Genomic DNA, 26,139 nt, shown 5'->3' with positions numbered 1-26,139 from the left:
AAGGGATATTGGTATTTTGTCATACTTATTTTAGATGTCCTGCTCTCTGCCAGATGTAATTTTTTAGAAGTACTACCATGCATTTTTTCCCTTCTTTCTCAAGAAAAGACTTCTGGCCTGGTCATTCCATCTTATGCATCATTTCATTTTATGTTTCATACTTTTTTCTACATATTACATAAATAGCTTAGTTTTTTGAGATTTCGTGTAAATAGAATCTTGCTATATTATCCTTTAAAAAATATTTATTATTTATTTGAGAGAGAGGCAGATAGAATGGGCACACTACAGCCTCCAGCCACCTTGTGCATCTGGGTTATGTGGGTACCTGGGTACTTAGGCTTTGCAGGCAAGTACCTTAACTGCCGAGCCATCTCTCCAGCTCTGTCTTTTTTTTTTTTTTTTCAGGTAGGGTCTCACTCTAGCACAGGTTGACCTGAAATTTGGCATGTAGTCTCAGGCTGGCCTGAACTCATAGTAATTCTCCTACTTCTGCCTCCTGAAGGTTGAGATTAAAGGCACACACCTGGCTATTACCTTTTTTTTTTTTTTAAGTATTTTTTAAAAATGTTACTAAAGGAATTCCAGACGCATATACCACCTTGTACATTTGACTTATGTAGGTCCTGGGGAACCAAACCTGGGTCCTTAGGCTTTGCAAGCAAGCGCCTTAACCACTAAGCCATTTCTCCAGCCCCAATCACCTAATCTTTATACTTATTTCCTCTTTCTACTTGCCCCGTTAAAAAAAGTCCTACCCATCTTAAAGTCCTTTTATTTTGTTTTCCACAAGAATTTAACTGATTTTTTTTTCCTAATTAAATATGATCTTTTCTGCTGGGTGTGGTGGTGCATGTCTTTAATCCCAGCACTTGGGAGGCAAAAGTAGGAAGATCACTGTGAGTTCCAGGTCAGCCTGGACTAGAGTGAGACCCTACTTTGAAAAACAAAAACAAAAACAAAAACAACAACAAAAAAAACAATGTGATCTTTCCTGCTGCAGAATTGTATCATCCTATTGGTAATTGTCATGAAGTGTCTGAATATTCTTGTATTTTGCTATTGGTGTGCTTCATCTAAAAACACTGTAAACTTTTAAAAAAAAAACATAAGTCTTTTTTTTAGGATAATACATTTTTTATTTATAGGAATTAATAAGCTTCATGAAGTACAATCTATTTGTCCCTTTCAAATAACCATGGAAAGTTTATTAAAAAATTATCTTCTAGGGCAAAATGAAAACTGCAGTAAATCCCCCAAAGTAAAAAATATACAAGATTCATTCTCTGCCCCTAATGAAATAAAATTTGCAATTAATATTTGGAAAGCAACTACTTAGAAGTGAAAATAAAAGCATCTCTAGCCTAATTTGCAAGGACACGGTGTTGGGAAATAGTCATCGTGACACGGTGAGAACCCTACCTATTCAAACTGTGCCCAGAAAACCTGTACCTCTAAATGCATGTCAGCTAAAGTAATTTTAATAGCGAATGAGCCTAGATCACGCTTAGAAAACGAAAACAAAAGCAAGACAGTCCAAGTCAGTGTTTGCCACATGTTTTTATGACGTCTGAATGGGTCACCCAGTATTCATATGCAACACACACACACACACACACACACACACACACACACACACACACGTCTGTTTTGTATTTATGTTCTATGTGAGTCTTGTCACAGTAATTAATATGTGGTAGGCATTTATTCACCATTAGTCACTAAATGGTCAGATGAATTCTTTTAAGTGCCCATTGTGTTGGTGAACAATTAATGTTGAATGTTGAGGTGTCCTCATAAAACCAAAGCCTATAGCCGGGCGTGGTGGCGCACACCTTTAATCCCAACACTTGGGAGGCAGAGGTGAGAGGATCTCTGAGTTTGAGGCCACTTAGAGACTCCATAGGGAATTCGAGGTCAGCCTGGGCTAGAGTGAGACTCTACCTCAAAAAAAACAAAAACCAAACTAAAACCAAACAAAAAGCTTATGAAGAAATATTTAGCTCTAACAATTACATAAAAATGCTTGTAAAATCCAGTCAGAGCTAGTTTCCTGTAGAGTATGAGAGCAAACATTCTTTGGAAGATGAAATGGGAATTGTCCTAGTGACTTTGAGGTAGTATGCTTTTGTGGCCAGACTCATTTCACATATATCATTTCACAGATATCACATCCTGCTGCTTTTGTCATCAAGGTCTCGACATATTTATGTAGTCTTTTTTTTTTTTATTTTAAATTTTTGTTTATTTTTGTTTATTTATTTGAGGGCGACAGACAGAGAAAGAGGGAGAGAGAGAGAGAGAGAGAGAGAGAGAATGGGCGCACCAGGGTTTCAAGCCACTGCACACAAACTCCAGATGCATGTACCACCTTGTGCATCTGGCTTACGTGGGTCCTGGGAAATCGAGCCTCGAACCGGGGTCCTTAGGCTTCACAGGCAAGCGCTTAACCGCTAAGCCATCTCTCCAGCCCTCATGTAGTCTTTTTTATATATATATTTATTTATTTGACAGAGAATACAGGCAATGGGTGTGCTAGGGCCTGTAGCCGCTGCAGTTGAACTCCAGATGCATGCACCACCTTGTGTATCTGGCTTACATGGGTACTGGGGACTCGAACCTGTGTTATTAAGCTTCTCAAGCAAGCACCTTAACCACTAAGCCCAAGATAGCTTTTTTCTTTTTTAAGTGGCCTGTCTGTTCACTTAGTAACACGACCAGGGATCAGGAAGTCGGCAGCTGTGAAGAAATCCTGATAGATTAATGTATCATCATGTATTTTTATTTTATTTTGCATGTTTATTCATTTAGTTATGTGTGTCTGCATATACTCATGTGCTCATGAATGCACCAGGGCCTCTAGTCTCTGCAAACAAATGCCAGACACTTGTGGCCCTTCTTTCACAGCTGGCTTAACATGGGCAACTAACAGCTTGGGAAATGAACCTGGGGAGGCAAAGTTTGTAACCACTGAGGCATTTTCTAAGCCTCTACATGCATTTTTAATCCACTTTTTCTTTTTTTGGAGAAAATTTCACTAGATTGTCCATGCTGGCCTGAGTTTGTAATCCTCTGCCTCAGCCTTCCAAATATAGAAATACTGGAGTTAACCACACACTTCTCTTCTTTGAAAATTTTTATTTATTTATTTGAGAGCAGGAAAGAGGGAGAGGGAGAGAGAGAATGGGCGCGCCACGGCTTCCAACCACTGCAAATGAAGTGCAGACACATGCACCCGGCTTATATGGGTCCTGGGGAATCAGACCTGGGTCCTTAGGCTTTGCAGGCAAGTGCCTTAACCACTGAGCCATTTCTCCAGCCCCCAGAATTATTTTAAATGTGTCTTTTGATTTAGTAGCTGACATCAGAGGGAAAAAAGAGAAGAAATTTCTCTCTGAGGTGTGAGTGTTAATCAGCCTCGATGTTTATGTGAAGCAAATCCAGTATGCAGATTTGAGGCATGGGTATGGGAACGTATAATGCTGCCAACACAGACATGTTTTAGGCAGCAAGTTTTGTCTTCTGTTGTTGACACTGACTTGCTGTCATGCGTTCCTTTGTGAGGGTTTGCTTCTGTGTCCTTCGAACCCGGAGCGCTCACTTGCCTGTTAAACTGCTCGTTTCCTTGTATTTCCCATCAGTGCTAAGGGACAGGGTGCTTTGATGGGAATAATACTTGGTCGCGGTTGTTTACTGAGCAGGGAAGAGACTTCCTGTACCTCTTCTCAGACCCTGAAAATAGAATCCAAAGTTAGACTTTGGAGTTGCTGCTTCCCGGCTTCTTCGTCTTCCTAAAATAAGTCCCTGTGTCTTGGCATAAGGTATGCTTTCATTTCCATAGTCTCCAGTCCTTCTCTCTCACATCATCTTTGTAAGTTGTTCGTGTTCACCATGAAAGCGAAGGTGGTGCAGACTGCCCTGGATGTTTGCTATGGTGAAGTGATAAATTCTTGTCTGTGCTCTGGCACTCAGGAGATGCCACCCAGTGAATAAAGAAGCAGTAGAATTGGTCCTTGGGAATCTGCATTCTAGGTTAAATAGGACTTAGTCATACATATATACCATACATATGTACATACCTGTGTATAAGGAAAAGTGAGGAAGAAATGCAGGCTGTGTAGCAGATATCATCATACAGCATTTTAGAACTAAAGGAATTTTACATTCTGTCATCATTTTCTACCTGAAGAAAATGAAGACCAGAAAATAAAAGTTTCTTGTTCAAGACAGTAGTTGCCAATAGCAGCAACAACAAAATGTTTTGGTTTTTCAAGGTAGAGTCTTGCTCTAGCCCAGGCTGATCTGGAATTCACTGTGCAGTCTTAGGTTGGCCTCAATTCACAGTGGTCCTCCTACCTCTGCCTCCCGAGTGTTGGGGTTAAAGGCGTGTGCCACTATGCCCGGCTCTGGCTAATAAATATTTTGTTGGTAATTTATTTTCTGAAAAGCTAGGCTCCAGATATAGAGTTATACTCATCAAGAAGCTAATAACTAGTCATGAACACTGAATAATTACATGAGATAAATATTAATAAAAAGTCATGAACCTTAAACACCAAGTGAAGAGTACAGTTATGTAACTTTGTATACAAGTTTAAAAAAATTTTTTTTGGTTTATTTTTATTTATTTATTTGAAAGTATCAGATGGAGAAAGAGGTGGGGGGGCGGAGAGAATGGGCGCTCCAGGGCCTCCAGCCACTGCGAATGAACTCCAGACGCGTGCGCCCCCTTGTGCATCTGGCTTATGTGGGTCCTGGGGAATCAAGCCTTGAACCGGGGTCCTTAGGCTTCAAAGGCAAATGCTTAACTGCTAAGCCATCTCTCCAGCCCTTGTATACAAGTTTTGAAGATGTTGGTAAAAATTTTTCCTAATGAACAAAGAGAGATTTGAAGATAAATAAGTAGAATTTAGTAATTGATTATTTTGGAGAAGGAATATATAAGAATAATGGATGTATTTTCAAATGAGGTATATCAGAAGGTGTGGTGGTATGAATCAGATGTCCCCCATAGACTTCTGTGTTTTGAATATTTGGTTCTCAGCTGGCGGTAGCTTGGAAGGTGGAGCCTTGCTGGAGGTGTGCTGCTGGGGGGTGGGCTTACGAGCGTTAGTCAGCCAGCTAACCCTTGCCAAAGCTCAGCGCACTTGCTTGCTGCCTTTTGACAGCTGCTGTGGCAGGAAGTGATGTCCAGCCTCTACTCTGCCATCCTCTCTGCTTGACATGCTGAAACTTTCCCTTGAGACTGTCAGCCAAAATAAACCCTTTCCTCCCATGGGTGCTTTTAGTTGGGTGTTTTGTCCTAGCACCATGAAGCTAACTGTAATAGATGGGGAGCCAAGTGGCTGGTGTCTGGTACACCTCTGTGAAGGGAAGGGGTGCCTTGGTGGGGACTCCTGAGGAGCACCAAGTGTAGCCACAGGCCTGCAGCTCCTGCTGAAGTCAGGTTACACTCACTGCCAGGAAGTGGCAGGAACTGGCGTGGGCTCTTCCCTGTGACTGTCTTGCAGCACGTTTTACCGTGTCATGTTGCTTGGGGAAAGGTGGTTAAAGACAACCAGTGCCTGGGAAATGAAATGGGAAGTAGAAGACCACATTATGATGACGTTTAACCACAGGCTCTTTCAGTTCTGCATAGGTTTTCCATGTGTTTCAGCACTACATGTGTATACTTACGTCTGTCATGTTCACAGTGCAGCGGTGGCCCCCATGTTACTCCATTTATTTATTTATTTATGTTTTTCGAGGTAGGGTCTCACTCTAGCACAGGCTGACCTTGAATTCACTATGGAGTCTCAGGGTAACAGCAAACCCACAGTAATCTTCCCACCTTTGCCTCCTGAGTGCTGGGATTAAAGGTGTGTGCCACCATGCCCAACTCCCCCATGCTATTCTTTTATACATATATATATATTTTTTTGTTTGTTTTGTTTTTATTTTATTTATTTGAGAGTGACAGACAGAGAGAGAAAGAAGCAGATAGAGAGAGAGGGAGAATGGGCATGCCAGGGCCTCCAATCACTGCAGACAAACTCCAGATGTGTGCGTCCCCTTGTGCATCTGGCTAACATGGGTCCTGGGGAATCGAGCCTCAAATCGGGATCCTTAGGCTTCACAGGCAAGCGCTTAAACACTGCTCAGCCATCTCTCCAGCCCCATCCATGCTATTCTTAAAAAAAAAAAAAGTTTTATTTATTTACTTGCAAGCAGAGAAATACAAACAGAGATACAGAGAGAGAGTGCGTGAGCATGGGCTCGCCAGGGCCTCTTGCCATTGCAAAATGAATTCCAGATGCATGTACCACGTTACGTGAGCACTAGAGAACTGAACCCAGATTGTTAGGCTTTGCAGGCAAGTGCCTTAATCACTGAGCCTTCTCTCCAGCCTCCATCTTATTCTTTCCATGCCTTTTGTGTCATAACTTCTGACCTGCCTGGGGAATAAAGGGAAGAAATAATCATGTTTAATAGCAAGGTCCTACCTTAAGGTATTCTCAGTGCTGTATATAGTACCTCATGTAATACTTACAATAATTCTCTAAGATACTCTTTTTTTTTTGTTTGTTCATTTCTTGAGGTATGGTCTCACTCTAGCTCGGCCTGACTTGCTATTTATTATGTCGTCTCAGGCTGGTCTTGAACTCAATGGCAATCCTCCTACCCAGCCTCTCTAGTACTGGGATTAAAAGGCATGTGTCACCATACCCAATGCTAAGAGATTCGTTTTTTTTTTTCAAGGTAGGGTCTCATTCTATCCCAGGCTGACCTGGAATTCACTATGTAGTCTTAGGGTGGCCTTGAACTCATGGTGATCCTCCTACCTCTGCCTCCCGAGTGCTGGGATTAAAGGCGTACACCACCACACCCTGCTAGCTAAAATATTCTTATAGCCACTTACAGATTAATTTATTCAAAGTATTTGTTGCTGTTGTTTAGGCACTGTTCAGGGTGCTAATAATACTATAGAGAATGTCTGGTGAGACCCCTGTCAAAGCAAAAGAGTCCCAGAGCTAGGATTTAGACCCATAAATCCTCTGGAGGTCTCTTGGATTCCAGAGGAAGTGTTGGTAACCATTACTGCATTAGATAGCCCTTTACATCACTGTACCATCTCTATGGTTATATAAATTAACCAAGTCATAAAACAGGTGGAACGACTTCATTTCTTTGTTTTTGGATGAATCCATGAAATAAATGTGTCTTGGTGCTGACAAAAACCTGCCCAAGGTTGTGTTTTTTTTTTTCTTTCTCCTCTCTCTTCCCATTCACCTGTACTTGGGTGTACACTGGACTGCGTGACCTGCTTGGCATTTGGACATGTTTGTGTTTTGAGAACTAGGAGGATTTTTCTTCCTTGGCTTCCCGAAAGTTTCTTGCCCACTTGCATGTTCGTTCTTGTCGCACAGTGGTGAGTCATGCTTGTTGACAGTGCCATGTAGTCATGCTGGTGGGGACATCCATTTTTTCTTTCTTTTCCTCAGTTCCTTCATAAGTGAGTAGGGACACATGGGTCAGACTTGCCTTCTTCAGTCCACTCACATAGAGAAATGTGCAAGGGGAGAGTTTTGAGGTTGGGAAGAATATAAAAATCCCATATCGGGGACTGGGGAAATGGCTTAGTGGTTACAGCATTTGCCTGTGAAGCCTAAGGACCCAGGTTCGATTTCCCAGCCAGATGCACAAGGTGGCACATACCTCTGGAGTTCATATGCAGTGGCTAGAGGCCCTGGCAAGCCCATTCTCTCTTTTTCTCTCATAAATAGATAAATAAGATATTTTTAAAATTCCATGTCTTTTGCTTATCTAAAATCAGTTTTGTTCACATTCTACATTTATTCTTTAGCTTATGATATAACAGAGAGTGTTTGTTTTAGAATATGGTGATTATCACAGTGTGTCAATACTGGGTGTTTATTTGATGGTAACAGTTTAAAAAGAGGCCCAAGGATTTCTTTTGAGCATTACCCAATGCTTAAGACTGAGAGTGTGGAACTGAATTCCACTTTGACATCTATAGATTAATTAGATAGAGTTAAAATTGTATTAGAACTAGGTGGGCCAGGTGTAGTGGTACACACCTTTAATCTCAGCACTCAGGAAGTTGAAGTAAGAGGATTGCCATGAGTTTGAGGTCAACCAGGGCCACAGAGTGAATTCCAGGTCAGCCTGGGCTAGAGTGAGACCCTGCTTCCAAACAAACAAACAGGGTTGGAGAGATGGCTTAGCAATTAAGGTACTTGCTTGCAAAGCCAAAGGACCCAGGTTTTATTCTCCAGGACCCCCATAAGCCAGATGCACAAGGTGGTGCATGCATCTGGAGTTCATTTGCAGTGGCTGGAGGCTCTGGCACTCCCATATTCTCTCTCTGTCCCTCTCTCTCAACCTCTTTCTCACAAATAAAGAAAAATAAAATATTGAAAAACAGACAAACAAACAATTGAACAAACCTATGTTAACTCTGTGGTTTTGAGGATCTATTCTCATTAGTTTTGGGAGACTAGGTGACTGCACATGAGATCAGTGTGGTAGCTTAGGTGGAGGCATTTAACCTGTGAGCAGCATGTGATGATTGATAGGTGCATAATAAATACTTTTTTCTTTTTACAAAAAATTTTTTATTTTATTTATTTGCAAGCAGAGTGAAATAGAAGAGAGACAAGACAGAGAGAATGGGCATGCCAGGGCTTCCAGCCACTGCAAATGAACTCCAGATACATGTGCCATTTGGTGCATATGGCTTTATGTGGGTACTAGGGAATCGAACTCAGGTTGTTAGGCTTTGTAGGCATGTGCCTTAACTGCTAAGCCATTTCACCAGCCCTGTTTTTTTTTTTTTTCCATTTTGAGACAAAGTTGCTATTACAGCCAAGGCTGGTCTTGGACTTATGGTGGTCCTGCCCCAGCCTCCATAATGCTGGGGTTACGGGCTTGTGCCACAGTGCCCATGTGGCTTCTGGGGAGATCTCAACAAGTATGTGGATGTTGAATGTTGTCAGACTGTCCTCCCAGGATGGTTCTCTGAGTGTTAAGTATTCTATCTTTAGAAAAATATTTGCTAAGGGCTGGATAGATGGTTTAATGGTAAAGGCATGTACCTGCAAAGCCAAAGGACCCAGGTTCGATTCCCCAGGACCCACTTAATTTAGATGCACAAGGTGGCACATGCATCTGAAATTTGTTTGCAGTGTCTGGAGGTCTGTCGGTCTGTCTCTTTTCTCTCTCCTTGAAAATAAAAATAAAAGTACTAAAAAAAAGGAAAAATATTTGCTAAGCATTTAACTTAACTTTATGGGACTAAAGTTTAATAGTTTCAGATTGCTACTAACAGTGTGATTGTAATGACATTTGTAGATTGAATCAGTTGGGCCTGTCATCTAAGGGCATAATTTAAAGAGAAATTAGTAATTCCGCTTTAATTGAGTCAGGTCCTTTGTGTGATAGAAGTAACTTTTTGACCCTTTGGTAGAACTGCAGTTACTAGCTCTTCAGTTTCAGTTAAACTGGGTTTGACATTTGAGATAGTTTTCTATACTTCCTCTTACACCCTCTCCATTGTTGTTCAGTGAATGAAATAATGTATTTGAAAGTAATTGTTAAGTTGCAGAGCTAGCCACTACTGCTTTCACCAGCAGCAGCAGCAGCAGCAGCAGCACTAAAAATCATAATGGGCTGAAACTCATTCTTAGAAGGATTGGCTTCTGGGATGCATCTTGGGGAAAGACTCAGAAGATAATGAGACATTTGCCAAATGACCCGTGTACTAATTGAGACGTCGGTGCTTCGGTGAAAGGAGAAGGACGGGCAGGGAGTGCTCACCCTGGCACCTGCCCTAGCGCGCCGTGCTCCCTCTGCCACTCCGCTTAGTCTGTGTGCACAAGGACCTCTGACAGCTTGTTTACTCGTGTCCTGTCTGTGCACGTGACCTGGAGCCTTAACGAAAGTTTAACAGGATTTATCGCATTGTTTTTTTGAGATAGGGTTTCATTGATCCCAAGCTGCCCTCAAACTTGCTGTGTAGCCAAGGTTGGTCTTGAACTCCTAATCTTCCTATCCCCGCCTCCCAGAGACTAGGGTAACAGGCATGCAGCAGCACGTCCAGCTCATGTTGGACCTTAGAGCCTAGTACATTCTTTGGAAGCACCGGTCCCTTATGAAACAGCTGGGCATGGTGGCACATGCCTTTAATCCCAGCATGGCAGAGGTCTCAGTAAGTTGGGAGGCCACCCCGAGGCTACGTAGTGAATTCCAAGTCAGCCTGGGCTTGAGTGAGACCCTACTTTGAAAAACCAAAAAAAAAAAAAAAAAAAAAAAAAAAAAGCTCATTCCAACTTTGGGGTTAGATCAACCATGTTCCTATAATCATCTTGATCTTATATAATAGCTAACAAAGATGTATTGGTCCAGATCTGTATCTGGTTGGCTTCCCAAAGCAGCAAGATTAAAGAAATAGTCCTTTTGACTCAAATATTTGGTTAGATGTTTCATCAAAAAATTTCCAAGGGGACTGGAGAGACGGCTTAGTGGTTAAGGTACTGCCTGCAAAGCCAAAGGACCCAGGTTGGATTCCCTAGGACTCACCTAAGCCAGATGCATAAGGTGGCAGATGTAGTTGGAGTTCATTTGCAGTGGCTGGATGCCCTGGTGCACCCATTCTCTTTCTTCCTCTCTGCCTCTTTCTCTCTCTTAAATAAATAAATAAAATATTAAAATAAAACTTTACAAGGGGCTGGAGAGATGGTTCAGTGGTTAAGGCACTTGCCTGCAAAGCCTAGCAACCCACGTTTGATTCCCCGGTACCCATGCAAAGCCAGATGCACAAAGTGTTACACGCATATGGAGTTTGTTTGCAATGGCCAGAGGGCCAGGCATGCCCATTCTCTCTCTCCTTTCTCTCTCTCTGGTTAAGAGATTTAGCTGGATAGCTGGCAGAAAGGTAGTTTTCTGGACAAATTTATAAAGTGAAATATGTGGAGAATTTATAGAGTTCATGACACATATGAAGTCAAGTAAAGGCTCCTGGGATGAGAATCATTGCATTTATTTTTTGTAACTGGGTTTGTTGTTTGTGTTTGAGGTAGGGTCTTACTCCAGCCCAGGCTGACCTAGAATTCAGTATGTAGTCTCAGGGTGGCGTTGAATTCACAGTGCTCCTCCTCTCTTCCTCCCAAGTGCTGGGATTCAAGGTGTGTGCTACCATGCCTGACTTTATAACTAGTTTTATCATTAGGTTTGTGACTTTGGACAATGCATGTTGTGTCACATACCTGGTTCTGTGTTCTTCTCATCTGTAACATGAGGTTTGAAATAAAATGATCTCTGATATCCTGTTTCTACAAGTGTGATTCTGCAAGGCCACCCTGAGACTACATAATTAATTCCAGGTCAGCCTGGACCAGAGTGAAACCCTACCTCGAAAAACCAAAAAAAAAAAAAAAAAAAAAAGTGTGATTCTGTCTTATGTGGGTTCTGGGGAATTGAATCTGGGTCCTTGGGCTTTGCAGGCAAGCTCCTTAACTGCTAAGCCATCTCTTTAGCCCTTCTGGTAATCTTTTAACCTGTAAAACAGGGCCTGGAGAGATGGCCCAGGTTCAGTTCCCCAGCCACTCACATAAAGCCAGATAGGCAAGTCAATTGCAGCATCAGGAGACCCTGGCACGTGTACAAACACACACACACACACGACTTGTGCAAGTAATAAGTGATGAAGTATAAATAAAGGGGCCAGCATCAAAAATTTTTATTCGGTGTTTGATGTCTTCTTGTCTTCCAGTCTCCTACAGATCCTTAAAGATTTCACTTCCCTGCTGGGCGTGGTGGCACACACTTTTAATCCCAGCACTCGGGAGGCAGAGGGAGGAGGATCACTGTGAGTTCGAGGCCACTATGAGACTCCATAGTGAATTCCAGGTCAGCCTGAACTAGAGTGAGACCCTGCCTTGAAAAACAAAACAAACAAACAAACAAACAAACAAAAAGATTTCATTTCCCTCGCTGAGAAAAGCATGCAGGTAAAGTAGTTGTTTCTCCTGCCCTAGTCAGCGCTCACGCCATGGTTGCGTTTCTTCCACTCCTCCAAGTGCCTTAAAGCAGCGCTGCTCATTCTCGCTTGAATCCCTGGACCCACGTCAGCACTGGTAGACGGTCGACCAGTCTGGCAAATTTTGGATAAACGATTGATGGCCAAACTGGAGTGAAGATGGGAGCGTCCAGAGGGTCAGCTCATGACTGTCAGTAACAGTGACAAGTGCTAGGTGGCGCTGCACAAAGGGCCATGGAATTCAGATGAGGTTTATATATGGCCAGAAGACGAGGGACTGTGAACCTGCAAACAGCGTCCACTTAGGAAGTGATAGTGGAAGTGTTAGTTACATATATTCTTTGATCTGAAACATAGACTTTGTTATGAGATAAGGTCTCGACATGCAACCTCGGCTGACCTGATGCTTGCTGTGTGGTCTAAGGTGGCTTTGAATTCAAGTTAATCCCTCTGCTTCATTGTGCTTCAGGTGTGGCATTGAGAATGTGCACCACCGTGCCTGTCCCTGAAGTATGTAATTGTATAAAAGGCAGTCTTATTTTTCTAATGGAGACTTTTTGGGAAAAAAAAAAAAAAGGAACTGGAGCTGAGGAGATGGCTCAGCAGTTAAAGGCACTTGCTTGCAAAGCCTGATGGCCTACATTCGATTACCTAATACCCATCTAAAGCCACATGCACAAAATGGTTCATGTGTTTGTAGGAGGCCCTGGCGTGTCCATATTCCTCCTCTCTCTCTCTATCTGCCTCTTTTTCTTTCTCAAATAAATAAAAATATTGAAAAAAAAAAAAGTAAAATTAGGAACTGTCTTTAGAGTGAAGGAAATTAATTTACCAGAGGACTTTTATGAAGTAGGTTAATCTTTTGTGGGTAACTGAAAACACATAGTAATTTGAACTTTTTCCTTTTTTTCTGATTTTTTTCCTTGACTGACGGTATATAATTGACAGTGAAATGACAGGAATGAAGAGGGGCGGAGAGAGAGGTGTGAGGATTACTTTTAGAGAAATGTTATATTTTGTTGTTAATCTACATTCCACAATTTGTAGCTGGTTTTTTGTTTTTTTTTTTTTTTTTTTTTTTTGCTGCTGCTTTTTTTGTGTCAGAATTTCAGTAGTCAGAATCTATGCTTCCTCTGTCTTAAAGAAAACTTTTTGAGATAGGGTTTCACTCTAGCCCAGCCTGACCAGGGTGGCCTCAAACTCATGGCAGTCCTCCTACCTCTGCCTCCCAAATGCTGGAATTAAAGGCATGCACCACCACGCAGGGCAAGAAATGTTTTTACATTCCCAAATAAACCTGTAAATGAGTGGTCTCTGGAGTCAGGTGGTTGGCTCATGTTCTTGTGCTCCTACCCCTTGCTTCGGTGCAACTTCAAGTGTGTCACTTCTCCCCTGGGGCTTCACTTGGCATCCTCATGTGTCATCAGGGTTAGTGAGGCACACTTCTCACTCACTTGGCATTTATTTTCGTGTACATGTGCATCATGTAAGAGGTTACGGTGCACACTTCTCAGTTGTGTGGAAATTTAAATGAAGTCATGTCTGTAGCTTTAACGTACACGAGTTTGCCTTTTCTTCTGTTTAATGGTACATAGTCTCTTTAGTGGAGAATTTGCTCATATCCTCTTTCTTTCTAAGAAGGTTATATTTTTGTATGTTGAGAGGACCTATATTAGCCAAAAACTGTCTGCCAAAGCTGTCACTCATCTCTCCCTCCCACCTAATAAAGAATTATGGCAACGACCACGTGCTTCTGTCTCTCTGTCTGGATTCTTTGGGATTAACGTCATCACCACGGAGGAGTTACCGACCTTTGGAAATTCTTGAGTGTTAAATGTTGTGGTTTTTCCGTGAGTTTTGAGTGAAGTTTGAGGGAACTCATGGGCGGCTTGGATGCATTGTTGGAGCCAGGAGAGTGGGAATGTGGAAGCGTTGGGGGAGGGAGTGAATGAGAGAACGTAGGGTCAGTAGTTTCTCAGGCATTTTAACAGATGTGCATTATCTCCCATCAATAAATAACTGTAGGTTATTTTCTCTAACACTGTGCTGTTGATCTACAAGTGTTTAGGTAAAGAAGTGGTTTGATACATTCCCATAAAAAGTCCGCCCTGCACAGGAGTTATTTTGTCTGTCGCTCTGGAGAACCGAGGAAGGACCATTCTGTGAGAGTTACAGGGGAAGCATCTGCAGATAGTTTTGGCTTTTGTTTGGAAAAAAACACTGTGTAACAGTTGGAGCTGCAAAGTAATGAGTTTGCTGTCAGCTTGTGTTCCGGTGGAAACTGGACTGTCAGAGAGGTGATGGGGGGTTCTTGCGTGGAGGAGGCAGGATGAAGTCGTTGAAGAAGGCCCTTCACTTTGGAAGACTGAGGATTTTGACTGTGAGTGTTACTTCTGTTTTCCCTGCACTGTTTGAAAGCCGGTGCTTTGTTTTCGTGGTTGGGTTTTTCCTTCCTGTGTCGCTGAGACTGAGCCAGGCTGTGATATTCCCATTTGGAATTTGAGAAGCTGGAGCTGCTGTCCTTACCTGTCGGGTTAGGGCACGGTCTGTGGCATGCATCTGGGGAGGTCAGGTGTCAGAATGTGTCGCCAAGGAGCTCGCTTCAGTCCTGCGTGGTTGCCGAAGAGCCAGTCTTTCCAGATAATGCCAGACTGCTGAGTGCCAAGCGCATGGCCTCCCCTGGGTTAGCTTGTCAGGGCCGAGACGCCGAGTGCCTGTCTCCCCGCTCTGGACCGCGTGCCTGAGACTTGGGGCTCTTGCTGCTGAGCAGCGCTGCTGATGGTTGTGCGTGCTTACTCCGCCTGTCTCACAGTCTTTCTGTCTTTATGTGTGCGTTTGTTTCTTGTCCAGGTTAGGGTCTTGCTGTAGCCCAGGCTGACCTGGAATTCACTATGTCTCAGGCTGGCCTTGAACTCCTGGCGATCCTCCTCTACCTCTGCGTCCTGAGTGTTGGGATTAAAGGCGTGCACCACCACGCCTGGCCTTTTTTGGTGGGGGAGGGGTTGGGGAGACAAGGTCTGGAGAGATGGCTCAGCAGTTAAAGGCCCTTGCTTGAAATCACTCTGTAGCTATCCTATTCTTGGTTGTGGGTTGTTTGGTCACGGCGGGAGGCCACCCATATAACTCATAGACAGTGAATAAAAATGGGTGGCAGGGCTGGAGAGATGGCTTAGCAGTTAAGACACTTACCTGTAAAGCCTATGGGCCCAAGTTCAATTCCCCAGTGCCCACATAATCCAGATGCATATGGTGGTGCATGCATCTGGAGTTGTTTTTTCAATATATTCTATTTTCATTTATTTATTTGACAATGAGTAAAAGGGAGGGAGGGAAAGAAAAAGAGAGAGAGAATGGGTACATCAGGGCCTCCAGTTGCTGCACATAAATTCCAGATGCATGTGCCACCTTGTGCATCTGGCTTGGGTGGGTCCTGGAGAACTGAACCTGGGTCCTTTGGTTTTGCAGGTATCCCTCCAGTTCGTGTCTGGAGTTTGTCTGCAGTGGCAGGAGGCCCTGATGCATCCAGTCTCTGTCTCTCTCTCTCTCCTTGCAAATAAATAATAAATAATTCTTTTTTTTAAAAAAAGGTACTGAAACTAAAGAAAATTAGGCATTCATTGATAATACCAAAATTGAAAGAAAATAAAAAGATAGTTTATGAACCCATAATAAACTAAAACCATTCATGTTTTAAACTTGGAGGAAGGGACTTTAGAAGTCATTGAATCCAAGTCTGGGTTATAGAAGAGACAGCAAACCCTGCAAGTCATTTGACTAGTCATCCAGTTTATTGATATACATACACACATGCATACCTGCATACATATATACACACATACATACATACATATATACACATATGCATACATACAGAGGTAGGAGGATCTCTATGTGAGTTTGAGGCCACCCTGAGAGTACATAGTGAATTCAAGGTCAGCCTGGGCTACAGTGAGACCTTGCCTCAAAAAACAAAACAAAACAAAAAAATAGCAAACAGCCCCCCCTAAAAAACCCCAAGCATTCTGTTTTTGGCCTTCCTAAAAAGATGGGGTTTGTGGGTCTAGGAGGGCAAGCTGGTGGGATCTGGAGACCAGGAATGAGTCCTCTTTTGTGAGCACTGCGGGATTTGGTCAGAGGTTATTCTCTGCTCGACTCGGTTTTGGCTTCCTCACCTGAGACTGTTCACCTTAGAGGAATGCTGGGTTGGTGCCAGGCTGCCAGGTCAGGGACATAGTTTCTGAAAGAAGAGATCTTTTTCTCAGGTAAACTTACCTGGAAGTTATTTGTCCTCGGTGGAGGATTTTTTTGGAGTAGGCCACTATCTACTGCGGGCCCGTGTGCCAAATACTGTGTCAGGTGATCTATATCGGGGATATATTAGTGACAGCTTCCCTTCTTTCAGGAAACTTACATGTTGGACTGGAGAGATGGCTTATTGGTTAAGGCACTTGCCTACAAAGCCAAAGGAACCAGGTTCAATTCCCCAGGACCCACATGGTGGCACATACATCTGGAGTTCATTTGCAGTGGCAGAAGTCCCTGATGCACCCATTCTTTCTCTATTCCTATCTCTCAAATAAAATTAAAATAAATTTTTAAGAGCTGGGTGTGGCGATACATTCCTTTAATCCCAGCACTCAGGAGGCAGAGGCAGCAGAATTGCCATGAGTTTGAGGCCACCCTGAGACTACATAGTGAATTCCAGGTCAGCCTGGGCCAGAGTGAGACCCTACCTCGAAAAACCAAAAATAATAATATTTTTTTTTTTAAAAAAAGAAACTTGTATGTTAAAAAAAAAAAGATGGCTAGACTGTAAGTGACTAAAATAATTTCAGAGTAAGGCCAGGCCTGGTGGCACATGCCTGTAATCTCAGCTCTTAAGAGGCAGAGGCAAGAGGATTACTGTGAATTCCTGGCCAGTCTGAACTGTATAGCAATACCCTGTCTCAAAATAAGCTAATAATTATCAGTACAGGGGCTGGAGAGATTGCTCAGTGGTAAAGGGGTTTTCTTGCATATCTTGATGGCCCATGTCAGATTCCTAAGTACCCATGTAAAGCCAGATGCACAAAATGGCACATGTGTCTGGAGTTCATTTATAGTGGGAGGAGGCCCTGGTGTGCCTATATTCTCTCTCTCTCTCAAATAAAAACAATGGTTCCAGTAATTATCAGTACATTCCAGAAAGGAGGTGAACGTGGTTATGATGGGGAGCTCTTGTAGATGTTGATCCGTGGCTGTCTTCAGTTTGGACCATGTGGGAGAAATGGAACACTTCAGAGAAGCAGAGGGAAGCATTAGTCAGAGTGGTGGAGTTAAGACTATATCAGTGCTAATGAGGAATTAAGAATTAAGTGTTGCTGGGCATGGTGGCGCACGCAGCCTTTAATCCCAGCATGCCTTTAATCCCAGCACTCAGGAGGCAGAGGTAGGAGGATCGTCGTGAGTTCAAGGCCACCCTGAGACTCCATAGTGAATTCCAGGTCTGCCTGGGCTACAGTAAGACCCTACCTTGATAAACCAAAAAAAAAAAAAAAAAAAAAAATTAATCGGGCGTGGTGATATACACCTTTACTCCCAGCACCCAGGAGGCAGAGGGGGGAGGACCGCTGTAAATTCAAGGCCAGCCTGGGACTACAGAGTGAGTTCCAGGTCAGCCTTGGCTAGCGTAAGACTCTACCTGAAAAAAAAAAATCAATTTTAAAATTTAAAAAAAAATGTTAATTTTCATGATAAATTTTAAGTTGACTTGTTTTAAAATTCAACCAGAATGAGTAGGCTAAAATATTTTTTCCACTGGGTATGGTGGTGCATGCCTTTAATCTCAGGTAGAGATTAAAGAGGTAGAGATAGGTAGAGATTGGCTGTGAGTTCAAGGCCAGCCTAAGACTACAGAGTGGATTCCAGGTCTGCCCTTCCTTGAAACTCTTCCTTGAAAAACAAAAACAAAATACACACCCATCCCCATTTGGTTAAGAAACATCTGAAATTGAGCTGTGGTCATCCTATTACAGTTAATTTGAGCCTTATATATGTATTTCCTTTTTAGGTAGAGACCTGAATTTTGATCTATGTCCTTCTCACATAGTGTTGCCTGAAAGTACTTGATGATCACATGACCCTGGACATGGATGCTGTCCTGTCGGAATTTGTCCGTTCCACGGGAGCAGAGCCAGGGCTGGCCCGAGACCTCCTTGAAGGTAAGGAGTCATGGCAAAAGTAAAAAGTGATGTGTCTTATTGGTGTGATTTGGAATGCTTAAGGTGATCAGAAAGATAATTGACATGGAGGCCCTCCAGTTAAGTTATTTCGAATGGCATACTTTGTGTATAACATCAAAATTTTATTTATTTATTTATTTTAGAGACAGGGAGAGAAGTGGTGAACCAGGGCCTCAGCCACTGCAATTGAGCTCCAGATGCTTGTGCCATCTAGTGGGCATATACAACCTTGTGCTTGCCTCACCTTTGTGCATCTGGCTTATGATGGATCTGGAAAGTCAAACATGGATCCTTAGGCTTCCCAGGCAAGGGCCTTAACTGTTAAGCCTAAGGACCCAGGTTTTTTTGTCTTAAAATATTATTTTTAAAGAATATATATATATTTAAAAATATTTATTTATTTGGGAGCAAGAAAGAGGCAGAGAGAGAGAATGGTCACGCCAGGGCCTCTAGCCACTACAAACAAACTCCAGATGCATGCACCACCTTGTGCATCTGGCTTACGTGGGTCCTGGGGAATCAAACCTAAGTCCTAGGCTTTGCAGGCAGGTGCCTTCACCGCTAAGCCATCTCTTCAGTCTCTATCTGCCTCTTTTTTCCTATCAAATAAATAAATAAATTAATTTTTTTAAAGAATATTTAAGCAAAGCATGGTGGTACACCCTTTAATCCCAACATTTGGGAGGCAGAAGGAGGAAAATCGCTGTGGATACAAGGCCAATCTGAGACTACATAGTGAAGTTCAGGTCAGTCTGGGCTAGAGCAAGACTCTGCTTCAAAAGAAAACCAAATAACAAAAAAATTTATTTACTTATTTATTTGAGAAAGAGTGGGGGAGAGAGAACGGGCACATCAGGGCCTCCTGCCATTGGAAATGAACTCCAGATGGATGTGCTCTGTGCATCTGAATTTATGTGGGTACTGGAGAATTTAACCTGGGCTTTTAGGCTTTGCAAGCAAGCACCTTAACCACTGAGCCATCTCTCCAGTCCTGTTTTTATTTTTCTTTTAATTAATTAATTTATTTATTTGAGAGGGAAAGGGAGGGAGAGAGTGAGGAAGTGGCAAATAGAGAGAATGGGAGCTCCAGGGTTTCCAGCCTCTGCATATGAACTCCAGACGCATATGCCACCTTGTGCATTTGGCTTACATGGGTCCTGGGAAATCAAACCTGGGTCCTAGTATCTTAACCACTGAGCCATCTCTCCAGCCTTGTTTTGTTTTCTGAGGCAGGATCTCATTCTAACCCAGCCTGGACTCACAGTTATCCTTGTTTTCCTGAGGTAGGGTCTCACTCTAGCCCAGGCTGACCTGGAATTCACTATGTAGTCTCAAGGTGGCCTCAAACTCTCACAATCCTCCTACCTCTGCCTCTAGAGTGCTGGGATTCAAGGCGTGCGCCACCACGCCCAGCTTTGGACTTGAGGTTGTGTGTGTTATTTGTTGTTTTTTTTGAGCTAGGGTCTCACTGTAGCCATGCTCACCTGAAATGCAGAATGTATCTTAGGCTGGCCTTGAACTCAAGATGTTCCACCTACGTCTGCCTCCTGAGTGCTGGGGTTAGAGGTGTGTGCCACTATGCCTAACTGGATTTGCATTTTTAATAGTATCATTAGAATTATTTTTAGCTTTTTTTTTTATTTGCAACTTCCATAATTGTAGACAATAACCCATGGTAATTCCCTCCCTCCCCCCATTTTCCCCTTTGGAACTCCACTCTCTGTCATATCCCCTCCCCCTCTCAATCAGTCTCTCTTTTATTTTGATGTCACGATCTTTTCCTTCTATTATGATGGTCTTGTGTAGGTAGTGTCAGGCACTGTGAGGTCATGGGTATCCAGGCCATTTAGTGTCTGGAAGAGGGCATTCCTTTGGCTCTAACATTCTTTCCGCCCCCTCTTCTGCAATGGACCCCAAGCCTTGGAAGGTGTGATAGAGATGTCTCAGAGCTGAACACTCTTAGATTTAGACTAGCCCTCCCTCCACTTTTCCTTTACTCAGTCTCTTACCCTGAACCTCACTTAGGCCTTTTCACCCCCATTAATCTAGTCTTCTACTTACATATGATCCTGCTTTTTAACTCAGCCTGTAAACCTGTGCCTTTTGGTTGGGGCATTGATGCCATTGATGTTAAGAGTTATTATTGAAAGGTTTGTATTTATTTTTCCTATTTTTCTTGTTTTGTAGTTCTTCTGGTGTTACCTTTGCTCTCTTGTATTAACTAGTATTTGAGTATGGTTTGTTTTTTCCCGGTTCCTAATATGTGTGCTTTTCTGCTAGTATTTGAGTATGGTTGGTTTGTTTTTTTTTTCCTAGGTTCCTAATATGTGTGCTTTTCTGCTAGTATTTGAGTATGGTTGGTTTGTTTTTTTTTCCTAGGTTCCTAATATATGTGCTTTTCTTTCTCTTCAGCATGGAGGATCCTTTCAAATATTTTCTGTAGAACTAGTTTTGTTTTCAGATATTCCTTCAGTCTGCTTTTTCTTGTGGAATATCCTTATTTCTCCATGTATTTGAATAGATAGCTTTGCAGGATAAAGTAACCTTGGTTGACAGTTGTTATCTTTCAGAACTTAGAATACATCATTCCAAGCCATTATGGCTTTTAAAGTTTGTGTTGAGTAATCTGCTTTTATCCTGATGGGCTTGCTTTTGTATGTGACTTGATTTTTCTAACTGCTTTAAATATGTTTTCTTTGGTTTGTGTGTTTTGTAGTATAATTATAATATAGCGAGGAGAAGTTCTTTTCAAGTTTTGTCTGTTTGGTGTTCTAAAGACTTCCTATATCTGCACTGGCATCTCTTTCCCAATTTGGGGGAAGTTTTCATCTATGATCTTGTTGAAAACACCTACTATGCCTTTGGAGTGAAATTCTTCTCCTTCTACTATATCCTGAATTCTTATTTTATTTTATTTGCAAGCAGGGAGAGAAAGAGAGAGAGGGTGGGGAGGGAGGGAGAGAGAGAGAGACATAGAAGGGAGACAGAGAGAGAATGGGTACGCCAGGGCCTCTAGCCACTGCAAACGAACTTCAGATGCATGTGCCCCTTGTGCATCTGGCTTACGTAGGTCCTGGGGAATTGAACCTGGGTCCTTTGGCTTTGCAGGCAAATGACTTAACCTCTAAACCATTTTACCAGCCCCTATACCCTGAATTCTTATGTTTTTATCTTTTCATAGTATCCCAAATATCTTGAAATTCCTACTCATACCTTCCTATTAGTTTATTTTTCTCTTTGTTGGACTGTATTAGACCTGCCACCTGGTCTTCTAGTTTAGCTACTTTGTTCTCTTCTTCATCTGTTTTACTGGTGAGATTTTCTACAGTTTTTTATTTGACTGACTGAGTTTCTCATTGCTGGCATTTCTGAATGGTTTCTCTTTATTGTTTCTATTTCCTTATTCATGTCTCATATTGACCTCTTTATTGCATTAAATTGATTTCCTGTATCTTCTTTTATTCCTTTGAGCATATTTATTTATTTTTATTTTTTTTGAGGGGGGGGTTTCGAGGTAGGGTCTCACTGTAGCCCAGGCTGACCTGGAATTCACTATGGAGTCTCAGGGTGGCCATCAGTCTCACTGGAGGTAATTTCTGATGGATTTATATATCTCTATCTATCTATCTATCTTTTTTTTTTTCCAAGGTAGGGTTTCACTGTAGTCAAGGCTGACCAGAAATTCACTCTGTAGTCTCAGGGTAGTCTTGAACTCACGGTAATTCCTCTTACTTTTGCCTCCCACGTACTGGGATTAAAGACATGTACCACCATGCCTGGCCATTGGGTTTATAATTTTTAGTGGATTTATATTGTCTTATTTTTGGGAGGGTTTCTTGTATTATAATGTAGAGATTTTTGCATCTTGAATTAATTTAATGCTTGGGTCTTCTAATTATCTGCAGTATTTACTAGATATATCAATAATCTGATGTTATATATCTTCAGGGTAGGAGCTTAAGGTGCTAGGTGTGGCTCTTAAGATTCTCAGAGTAACCACAAAGGTGACCCTAGGTGTTGGGTTTGCCTGCTATGAGAGTATTCAAGTAGACTGGATGGAACAAAATACAGGCAAATTCCAAATTTTAACTGAACAATGTACACATTCAATGAAAACCAGCAAAGTTATTTATGCAAGAGTACGTATTACAGCAACCAGATCCTCTAACACCGTCATAGTCCCTAAGATTTATGTTGTCCCACACCCTCAGTCCTGTCAATTGGGAGGCTGAGAGTTCTGGTCTGTAGAGGGTACCAAGGTCAGTTTGTGACTGAGGCCCTGCCTCAGTGAATGACAGAAGAGGAGACAAAGCCACTATAATTCAGGAAGCAACAAAGGACAAGCCCACAATACAGCTTATTTAAGAATGGCAGGCTGGACGTGGTGGCGCACGCCTTTAATCCCAGCACTTGGAAGGCAGAGGTAGGAGGGTCACTGTGAGTTCAAGACCACCCTGAGACTACAGAGTGAATTCCAGATCAGCCTGAGCTAGAGTGAGACCCTGCCTTGAATAAAAGAGAATGGCAAATCTGACCATCCATCAGAGTTAACACATCACTTACCCTGACATGGAAGGTGCGATGAACACTTCCGATGCAAGCCTATATACCAGGCTTTTAAATATTTTTATTTTTATTTGTTTATTTGGGAGAGAGGCAGAGACAGAAAGAGAATGGGTGCACAAGGGCCTCCAGCCACTGCAAATGAACTCCAGACGTTCGCACCACCACGTGTACCTTGTACCTGGTGCTGCGTAGCTGAGCTTCCTCGCAGTGCGGTGAGGGGAGGGTGCTGTGGACAGTGGCTGCAGTGACCGTGCTGCTGGGCCCTGCCGTCCTCCCTTCACATGGTTTTTTTTTCGAGGTGAGTTCTCACTCTAGCCCAGGCTGACCTGGAATTCACTCTTGGAATTCACTCTGTAGTCTCAGGGTGGCCTCGAACTCACGGCGATCCTCCTACCTCTGCCTCCCGAGTGCTGGGATTAAAGGCGTGCGCCACCACGCCCGGCTTTCTTCGCATTTCTTGAGTTGGCCACGAGGAGGCCCATGTGAGTGGGAAATCCCTTCACCTTTTTTTTGTTATTGTTTAGTTTTATTTATTTGAGAAAGAGAGAGAGAAAGGCAGGCAGAGAGAGAGAGGGAGAGAATGGGTGCGCCAGGGCTTCCAGCCACTGCAAACGAACTCCAGACGCGTGTGCCCCCTTGTGCATCTGGCTAACGTGGGTCCTGGGGATTCGAGCCTCGAACCAGGGTCCACAGGCTTCACAGCCAAGTGCTTAACCGTTAAGCCATCTCACCAGCCCTCCCTGCACCTTTTCCTGCAGCTCAGGCCAAGCCTTGCAGCTGTGGCCACGTGGACCTGGTGCTGGGGCTGCTGGAGCCACTTCTGCGTGGTTTGCTGTTATTTATTTTATTATTATTATTTGTGTGTGTGTGTGTGTGTGTGTGTGTGTGTGTGTGTGTGTGTATTGTTTTACTCTTTCTCCCGTAGGATGCTTTGGCATGGTTCCTATGCCATCATCTTAATGGGAAGTCCAGAATTTCCCCCCCCCCCCCCAAGACAGAGTCTCACTGTAGCTCAGACAGACTTGGAACTCACTCTGTAGTTCCAGGCTGGCCTCAAACTCACATTGATCCTCCTACCTCTGCCTCCCATGTGCTGGGATTAAAGGCCTGTGCCACCATTCCTGGGCATAATTAGAATTTTTTTTTTTTTTTTTTTGAGGTAGGGTCTCAGTCTAGCCCAGACTGATCTGGAACTCACTGTGTAGTCTCAGGGTAGCCTTGAACTCATGGCGATCCTCCTACCTCTGCCTCCCGAGTGCTGAGATTAAAGGTGTGCACCATCATGCCCGGCAATTTGAATTTTTTTAAAGAAGCCTTTATTTTTTAAAAAATATATTTTATTTATTTATTTGAGAGAGATAAAGAGGAGGGGGGATGGGCACACCAGGCCTCCAGCCACTGAAAACAAACTTTAGATACATGTGCCCCCATGTGCATCTGGCTTATGTGGGTCTTGGAAAATCCAACGGGATCCTTTGACTTTGCAGGCAAATGCCTTAACCTCTAAGCCATCTTTCCAGCCCTATTTTACTTTTGAGAGAGAGGGAGAAGGAGGCAAAGACAGAGAGAGGGAGAGAGAATGGGTGTGTCAGGGGCTTTCAGCCACTGTGAATGAACTCCAGACGTGTGTACCCTTTTGTGCACATGTGGGACGTTGAATGATTACGTCACTTTTTTATCTGGCTATATGTGGGACCTGAAGATTCGAACAAACTTTCTTAGGCTTCACAGGCAAGCATCTGAACTGCTCAGCCATCTCTGCAGCCCATAATTCTTTAACAAGTGTGTATTTGGACATAGCAGGGCTTCTCCCTGCTGCCAGTGAACTGCAGATGATTGGCACTGCTTTTTGCATCTGGTTTATGTAGGTGGCTTAGGGATTAATGCTCTGAATGGCAGGCTTTGCAAGCAAGCGTTTTTAACTACTGAGCCATCTTCCCAGCCCTGATAACCGTGACTTTGAGCAAGTTGCTGTATTTCTCTTACCTGTGCTTCCTCTATCTGTAAAAGGAGGTTTTAGTTTTAGGTAACTAAATCACTGGATCTCTAAGGATTTTTTGAGTTCAAATACAAAGTTTCACGGAGCTAACATAGGATATTGATAATAAAGAATTAAAGAATAAAAATAAGAAAATGAATAAAGAACTGCTCAAGATTGGACCTGTCAACATTTTATCATGGATGGTGGAGGGGCTCACAAAGCCCCAAGGAGTTATTGTTGCTGGGGAAGGAGAGACATTTTTTTCAGTAGTGTAGACACTGGAAAATTGCCTCTACTTTAGTAAATAACCCTGTACCCATGCTCAAGCAAATAAAATCAATGGATCGATCTCTCTCTCTCTCTCTCTCTCTCTCTCTCTCTTTCTCTCTCTCTCTCACACACACACACAAGGTGGGGGGCTGGAGAGGCAGCTCAGTTGATAAAAATGCTTGCTTACAGAGCCTGACAGCCTGTTTGATTCCCATTACTCATACAAAGCCAAATGCACAAAGTGATACATGTGTCTAGAGTTCATTTGCAAGAGGCCTTGTGCCCATTCTCTTTCTCTCTTCCTCTCTGCTTCTAAATAAATATTTTTTTAAAGAAAGAAAGAAAAGGCACCACAGTGTTAAGTCTGACTAGTTGAGAAGAAGGGGTTCAACAGGAGGGGGAGGGGAGTAAGAGAAAGTAATGGGGTGAATGTGATCAAAATATATGTTATATACATATGAAATTGTCTAAAAATAAATTTTAAAAGGTTATCTTAAAAAAACTGCTGGGGTGATGGATCAGTTGCTCAGGCACTTGTTTGTAAAAATAAAAACATCTAGGGGCTGGAGAGATGGTTTGGTGGTTAAAGGTGCTTGCTTGCAATGCCTGACAACCTGGGCTCGATTGTGTAGTATCCATTTAAAGCCAGATGCACAAAGTGGCACATGTATCTGGGGTTCGTTTGCAGTGGCAAGAGACCTTGGTGTGCCCATTCTCTCTCTCTCCTTGCAAATAAATAAATAAATACAATATTTAAAAAATGTTCTGTGATGTTGGGTGTGGTGGTGCACACCTTTAATCCCAGCACTCAGGAGGCAGAGGTAGGAGGATTGCCATGAGTTCAAGGCCAACATGAGATTACATAGTGAATTTCAGGCCTGCCTGGGCTAGAGTGAGACCCTACTTTGGAAAAAAAAAAATGTTCTGTGAAAATACAATAAAAAACAAAAACATCTAGGGCAAAATACTAATGAAGACAATATTTTAGACTAAAGGAAAAAGGATAAGAAAGAAAAATGACTGCAGGGTGTATTAATATATGCCTACTAAGGCTATGTATATAT

The 26,139-nt window shown here is 42.7% G+C and overlaps 1 protein-coding gene across 2 annotated transcripts in view; it reads left to right on the top strand.

The window, feature by feature from the left end:
• Positions 1-26,139, top strand: part of Otud7b (OTU deubiquitinase 7B) — a 64,244-nt gene that overhangs the window by 13,048 nt on the left and 25,057 nt on the right. The window contains exon 2 of one of the 2 annotated variants that reach the window (XM_045138136.1): positions 18,126-18,237. In XM_045138136.1, the coding sequence (XP_044994071.1) occupies positions 18,153-18,237 (85 nt within the window). In that variant the 5' untranslated portion in view covers positions 18,126-18,152. Of the gene's footprint in view, positions 1-18,086; positions 18,238-26,139 lie in introns of both variants that reach the window. The other variant, XM_045138137.1, reaches the window with a different exon arrangement.

Source organism: Jaculus jaculus, chromosome 19, assembly GCF_020740685.1.
Source record: "Jaculus jaculus isolate mJacJac1 chromosome 19, mJacJac1.mat.Y.cur, whole genome shotgun sequence".
NCBI classification, from domain to species: Eukaryota; Metazoa; Chordata; class Mammalia; order Rodentia; family Dipodidae; genus Jaculus; species Jaculus jaculus.
The sequence above is the reverse complement of the archived record's forward strand: the minus strand, read 5'-3'. Positions and strand labels throughout refer to the sequence as shown.